At 40.1% G+C, this 7,720-nt stretch overlaps 1 protein-coding gene across 1 annotated transcript; it reads right to left on the reverse strand.

Moving 5' to 3' along the window:
* Nucleotides 1-2,792: 2,792 nt before the first annotated feature.
* Nucleotides 2,793-3,782, reverse strand: LOC101660947 (olfactory receptor 11H6-like). The gene has a single exon (XM_004698857.2). It carries the CDS (start codon nt 3,774-3,776, stop codon nt 2,793-2,795), a length of 984 nt encoding a protein of 327 aa, XP_004698914.1. The 5' UTR covers nt 3,777-3,782.
* Between the last annotated feature and the right edge of the window lie 3,938 nt (nt 3,783-7,720).

Raw genomic sequence — 7,720 nt, forward strand, 5'->3', positions numbered from 1 at the left:
TCTTATCTAGATAGACCTGCAGAGATAATAATATGCCCAAAAAACAAGGCATAGCAAAACAAAGCGACAAAATAGAACACAACGATGACAGCAAAGAAAACCAACGACCAAATAAATTTAAAAAAAAGAAAACCTGTAAATAGTTCAAAGTCTGAACTATTTCATGAACCTCTAGTCATGTCCTCCAGTTGAGTCTGATAGGGTCCCACACACTGACCCCAAAGTCTATTCTTTGCACTCCCTTGGGACCTCCCTGCTCTGCTCCCCCTGCCCCCCACCTTGCTGCTCTGCTGCATGCCCTTAGTGTTTTGCCTCAGTGTGGTGGGGTCAGATTGGGCCAATCCTGATATTAAGTTTCCAGTGTTGTCCCCCGTAGGACCATGGGTCAACATAGTCTACTATCTTTAATGAGAATTGATAGATTTATGTTTTTTTCCTAATCATTTTATTAGGGGGCTCATACAACTCTGATCACAATCCATCCATACATCAATTGTGTAAAGCACATTTGTACATTCATTGCCCTCGTCATTCTCAAAACATTTCCTCTCCACTTAAGCCCACGGCATTAGGTCCTCATTTTTCCCCTCCCTCCCCGCTTCCCCCTCCCTCATGAGCCCTTGATAATTTATAAATTATTATTTTGTCATACCTTTCCCTGTCTGACATCTTTCACCCATTTTTCTGTTGTTAAAAGATCTCTTGGTCTCTTGGTTTGTCTTAGCCTTATCTTGACATACTTAATTTTAAAAATCATTTATTGGGGGATTTTGTAGCTCATATAACAATTCCTTACATCAATTGTGTCAAGCACATTTATGCATATGTTGCCATCATCATTTTCAAAACATTTTCTTTGTGTTTGAGCCCTTGATATCAGGTCCTCTCTTTTCCCTCCTTTTCTCACCCTCCCACCCTCATGAACCTCTAATAAATGATAAATTATTATTATTCTCATATCTCACACCACTCACTGTCTCAGTTTGTCCACATTACTGTTGTTCGTCTCCCCCGGGGTGGTGGTGGTGGTATTATACATTGGTCATTGTAGTCAGTTCCCTGTTTCTCCCCCTTCTCCCCCTTCCTTACCCCTGCCTTCATGGCATTGCTACTCCCATTGCTGTTCCTGAGGCATTTATCTGTCCTGGATTCCGTGTGTTGAATGCTGTTATCTGTATGTGCTCCTGTCTAGCCAGATTTATAAGGTAGAACTAGGATCATGATTGTGTGTGTGTGGAAGCATTAAAGAACCAGAGGAATGTTCTGTGTTTCATTGGTGCTGAAGCACAGATATTTATCAACGTTATGGTAACAGAGAGGAGTCCTGGTGGCATAATGAATTATGGTTGAGCTGCTAATCACAGATGAGCAGTTTGAAACCACCAGCCCCTCCACAGAAGAAAGATGAGGCTTTCTACTTCTGTAATGACTCATAGTCTTGGAAATCCACAGGGAAGTTTTATTCTGTCTTTTAGTGTCTCTATGAGTCAGAATTGGTAGTGAATATGAGTTTTATTGCAAAAGGACTTATTAGCTTTGCTAAAGTCACTAGCTTTCACATTAAGGAGAGTAAAACCAAGCAAACCCAATCCACTACCATCTAATGCATGCTGACCAACAGATAGAATTAACTCCAAACTAAACTCACAACCCTGGAGTCCATTCCAACTCAGCAACCCCCTGAAGGACAGAGTAAAATGGCCCCTTCGGGTTTCTAAGAATTTCAACTTTGATGGGAGCTGACAGCCTCATCTTCTTGCTGTGGAGAGGTTGGTGGGTTCAAACAGCTGACCTTCTGGTTACCACCTCAGTGTGTAGCCCATTTTTCACACCACCAGGTCTTAAACTCATTTAATTTAATGCTGTCATTAGAGATTTCTATTTCTGTTCAGTGAATAATTTTAAGACTCAAAATAGGGAAGTGGAAGAAGAACAAACAGACAAGAGGATGTGTGAAATAAAAACTGCTTGGAACTGTAACTATAGGCATGTTCCTTGGCAGACCAGTTGAAGGAAAGTGTATGTATTTAAAATGAGGATCTGGAATCGACAGGCTTGTTTATTCCTTGGGAAGTTTTCAAGTAGGCCCAGGGGTATATAAAACCCAGATTGGAGACCATTTCAATTGTTCTGAGAATAAATCCGGACTGTAATGTGAAGCAATCACTTCTTTTCCCTGGTAGTTGAAAACATATTTTGAATTCACACAAAGGCCTCATAGCTACACTGTACCGCCACAGAAGATGGGGCTCAGTTGTACACGTCTCTGTCAAAGGCAACGAGGAAGTGACTGTTCATATGGGGACCTGAGATTTCTTTTGATTCTGACAAAGTCCATGAGAACCCAGATTGTATAAAAATTGATATTCTATTAGCATTTATTGAGTGCTTTCTTCACATTAAGGAGGATTTTAGGAAATACTAAACGATTAGTTATTTCTTGTACAAAGTTTCATTATTGTTTTACAGTTGAAATGAAAAGACATGCCAAATCCACACAGTTGATAATGGAAAAATTTAGTGCAAATCCAGCCCCTTTGATATAAAGCTTCCCCTGCTTTCAAAGACACCACAATGAGATTGATAAAGAAGATAGCTGGAAGTTGAGTAAAAATACAAGGTCTTCTTCTTTCCCATGACAAAACTTATCTATTTAGTATGCTGATGACTGAAGTTTTTCCTGTATTCAACCTCAACCCCCAGCCCCAACCTGTCAGTGAATATTTGTTGAGTAATGCACAAATTTGTGAAGATAAAAGATGAAAATTGCCCCCACATCACCTGAAGCTAGATTACCCCACACTTCTGCATCTGGCACCAAAGACTTTCAAGGACGTTTTAAACATCTGCAGAACTTTCTGCAGGGCATTTTTCATCTCCTTATTTCTAAGACTGTAAATCAGGGGATTGAAGAGTGGAGTCACCATTGCGTAGAACAAGGTCATGATCTTAGGCATCAAGGTGGTGTGGCTGGACCCAGGGCTCACATGCATCACCATGATCGTACCATAGAATAGCAGAACCACAGCCAGGTGGGATCCACAGGTTGAAAAGGCTTTACGCCGACTGGATGCTGAGGGTAACCGAAACACAGCCAGTAGAACCAGAGCATAAGAAATGAGAATAGAAAGGAAGCTAAGGAGGATAATGAGGGAACTTAAGGTATAACTGGCAAGCTTGGACATGGGGGCAGGTGCACAGGAGAGGGTTAGCAGTGGGCCTGAATCACATACAAAATGATCAATTACGTTAGGGCCACAGAAAGGCAGTTGGGAAATGAGAATGACAGGCGCCAGGTACCAGAGAAAGCCGCATACCCAACAGGAGATCACGAAGTTGACGCAGTGTTGGCCAGTCATAATTGTGGCATAATGGAGAGGATGGCAGATGGCAAGATATCTATCAAAGGCCATTGCAGAGAGAAAAAAACACTCTGTGGAGCCCATGGAAAAGAAAAAATATAACTGGAGAAAGCAACCATGAAAAGATATGGCCTTAGTCTCAGACAGGAAGTTGACCAAAGTGTTTGGGACTGTGGAGTTGACATACCAGATCTCCAGGAAAGCAAAATTGCCCAGCAGGATATACATGGGGGTATGAAGATGCTGATCCCAACACACAGCACAGATAATAGCTCCATTTCCCATCAGAGTCAGGAGGTAGATGACAGAGAAGACCACGAATAAGACAGCCTGGATCTCCTGGCTGCAGGGAAAACCCAGAAGGATAAATTCGCTCACTGACTTGGTGGTGGTTTCCGCCCCAGATGTATTCATTGATTCCGAAAGGTGAGCTGCAAAGAAGCATTATCATTATGAAGCCAAATTGAAACAACGGAGCATAACATAAAAGCTCTTCATTTACCTCTTTAACTTCCTCTCTTTCCCTGTGCCGCCCTGAGCCCTCCGCTGTGGTAGGAAAGGATAGCTACGCTTACATCAAAGATATGCTGTTTTTTCTACCTTGTATGCTGTCACTGCTTCCTTTTTTTCTCCTCTCTCTCTCTTTGCTCAAAATTCCTAAATCCCGTCTTTTTCCCCCCCTCTTTCTCTCTGTTGATTGACAGGTTGATTGCTGGATTGCGGTAGAGACCTGGGGAACTTGCACTCATCATTTACAAGACTGTTCACTGATTGCCTCCACAAGAAGTGTGGCCGGAACCACCAATCATGCATCAATTCTTTGTCCTTTTTATTATCCAGTGTATATATGTATAGACAAATTTATTATAATCTATTGCAACTGGTTGCTTTTTTCTGTCTTTCGCCTTCTCTAAGCTTCATGGAGGCAGAGATGGTATTTTTCATCCCTGGGCTACTGTCTAAAAAGTGCAAGCAACTTTTAAACCAATGTGTCATTGTTTTTTAAAATAGAAGAAATAAGAAAAAACACTCTAAAAATTATAGGATGAGATTTTTCTGTGCCAAGGAATTTACTACATTATTTGCTTCATGAGTATTTCCCTGCATTTCTCAGTTTACCTACTAAATTTTAAACTTCTGAGAATGGGGCCAAATGTTAAAAATCTTTTATTCATTTTCAATGTCTAATATATTATCTTGCCAGCAGTATGTGCTTTGCAATTTCTTGTTAAATAAACAACTGTTATTATTTCTGCCATCAATTGAGTCCTAGTTATCATTCATCAGGGACTTCCAATCCTTTAACTTGTGTGGGACAAAAAGTTATTCAAGTGGACCTCAACTCTGGGAAGTGGTGGAGACATATGAGAACAAGAAGACCTCGTCTTCTATAGGTGAGAAAACCAAACCCACGGCCACAGAGTCCGTTGTGATTCGCAGCAGCCCCATAGGACAGGGTAGGACTGCTGCTTTGGGTTTCCAAGGCTGGGATCTTTACAGGAGCAGAAAGCCTCATTGCTCTCTCTTGGAGCACTACTGGTGGAGTTGAACTTGTTGATCTTGCAGTTAATAGCCCAAAACATGATCTACCAAACCTCTGGGCTTCTTTCCATATGGGAGACTTAGGTTTAATTTCTAGCTAATTCACTGACTTGTGCGTGTGTTCCTATGATGCTGAACAAGGTTCAGCAGAGCTTCAGACTATGGGAAACTGGCCTGGTGATTTACTTCTGAAGATCAGTCAATGAAGCCCTTCTGTATCACAGGGATCTGCTCTGCAACCGATCACAGGGATGCCAAAGGACCAGGCTTAATTTCATGCAGTTGGGCATGAACTAGGAACTGACTCTACGCTGCCAACAACAATAACAACCGTGCTCTGGTGTATATTGTGTCGATTATTTTTCATAACATTTATTGACTTTGTATCTGGTTATCAATGAATAAAAATTTGTAGCAACTTAGAGAAAAGATCTAAGCTGCATTTGGTTTCCTTACTTAAGATAAGAAAGCATTTTCCTCTGGGTTCATTCTGGTATTGGTAGTAGGTACATTTATTTATGTTCATGTTGTTAATTTCTTCCTTATGAAGAACTCAGTCAGTCTCTATCTTGTTGACAGGATTTCTGCCTGGGCTTGTTTCTCCCAGCTAGTAGTAAGATTAAAGCGTCTGTTTTCATCAGGTAAAACCATCTCTGTGTTGTTCCCCAGCCTTGGCTACTACTATTTAGATAACTTTATTCAAGTTAAAAGAGGGAACAAAGTCCATTTACGGGACACCAGAAGTCAAACTTGCTTTTCCTAACTCTTCAATCTACCTAGACTTCCTAATGGATGGTATTCTTTCTTTCTTTTTTTAAAAATCATTTTATTAGGGGCTCATACAACTCTTATCACAATCCATACACACATCAATTGTGTAAAGCGCATTTGTACATTCATTGCCCTGGTATTATTTCTTGTGGCTATTTTCTTCAGTTCTTTTTTTCTTTGGGACCCTGTGGAAATATGTAGATGTAATCCCTAAAATGGGAACCAGGGAAACAGAACTTTTTATCTGCTTTGCTTTACATTGTCTTCTATGGGTTAGTGGTCATTACTGAATTCTCACTTTTTCTCAAAATAAAAAACATGCTACCACTTCCAAACAAAATTTGCATGGAGTTGTCAAAAAAGCTGGGGCAATTCTTATTTCTAGAAAACAGGCTCCTCAACACTTACCTCAGTTAATGACAATCACTGCTGTGCCCAGGGATTTGAAGATCTTAAGATCTTTCATCAAAGATAGCAAGAAGAACAAGACAAAAAGTGCAATTATCTAGACAATAAAAAGACACGGGTATGAAGTGGTCTCTGTGTTTTGGAGGCAAATGCTTGCGTAGGAGCATGCAACAAAGGTCAGCCGTGCTCTCTCCTCCTCCTCAGTATATATGTAAGTGTGAATTCCCAGGACCTTCACTGAAAAACAAACCCCATTTTGTATAATGAGTCTTGTCATGGCTGCCAAGAGTCTCATCAGGGGAGATATCTGGAAGATGATGTAGAGGATACTTTGGGAGTCGTCTCCAGTTTTTCAATCTAGAAGAAAGGACACAAGCACCAGCAATTAGGAAACTTAATCTCAATGGAGCCTATGCTGCACTTCTCTCTACTTGTTCTTGGTCAGTATTTCCAGAGACTGGATACACCGTATAGATTTTTGAAAAAGTGATTTCTTATCTCAAGAAGTTCCATCGGCAGACCAGTCTTTCATTGTCATTTGACTTCACTTCTGAGTACTTATTTGCCTTGGGGAAGGGGACCAGGAAAAATAAGAGCAGATATATGAAATAATTTTTTGGCTAGTGGATAAAATAAACCCCAAAATTTATTTTGTCTTCATAATTAATAGTTTAATCATAATGGAATAATGTTAGCTGTATATAGTCATAGCTCTCGAATTTTTTGAAAATACCTTCAACATTCTTCTAACATTTTGTGTACAAAAATGTTTTTCAATGCCTAGAAGAGGCTATATGTTAAAATTTCTGCTACTAAACTCTTATCACAATCCATCCATCCATCCATTGTGTCAAGCACATTTGTACATTTGTTGCCATCATCATTCTCAAAACGTTTTCTTTCTACTTGAGCCCTAGACATCGGCTTCTCATTTTCCCCTCCCCCTCCCTTCCTCATGAACCTTTGATAATTTAAAAATCATTATTAATTTTCAAGTCTTAGACTGACCGATGTCTCCCTTCACCCACTTTTCTGTTGTCCATACCTATTTTTAACAAAATATAAACAGGACGTTTCAAAGGAAAACTCAAGAAGACCGAATGAGGTATTATAAGGAAATGTGAAAATATCTGGAGTTGAAAAATTAAAAAGGAAGAATATGTTTAGCATATCTCAAACTGAAAGGACTGAAGAAAAATTTGCTTCAAGTAATAGTATTGAAGGATTCTATGGGGAAGATGCATCATTGTCTCAGTTTTTCATAATGTGGTGGTTTTCCTGTTACAATGAGGTTGAAGCGATGTCACTGGTATTTCAAATACCAACGCCATCACCTATGGTGAACAGGCTTCAGCAGAGCTTCGAAACTAAAAACAGACTGGAAAGGAGTAGTAGATTGCTTATTTATGTGGGAATAGCCACTTTATAAATAATTGTGCTGGATATAGTGCAGGAAAATGGATCTCTAAGGCTGTCAAAATGTGGTTGGAGAAGAGCTGCCTCCTCAGAATAGAGTCCACCTTAAGGACGTGGATGGAATAGAGCTTTCAGCACTTTCACTTCCTGATGGGGCAGCGCTCAAAAGGAGCAGAAACAGCTGCAAACATTCTTTAGGAATCAGAATGTGGAAGGTATAC

Source organism: Echinops telfairi, unplaced genomic scaffold, assembly GCF_000313985.2.
Source record: "Echinops telfairi isolate 266 unplaced genomic scaffold, ASM31398v2 ScPeMD7_18;HRSCAF=68, whole genome shotgun sequence".
In the NCBI taxonomy this organism is placed as follows: domain Eukaryota; kingdom Metazoa; phylum Chordata; class Mammalia; order Afrosoricida; family Tenrecidae; genus Echinops; species Echinops telfairi.

Bases quoted from the DNA above. Each gene is read 5' to 3' on its own strand.
- LOC101660947 (XM_004698857.2), bottom strand. From the start codon at position 3,776: ATGAATACATCTGGGGCGGAAACCACCACCAAGTCAGTGAGCGAATTT.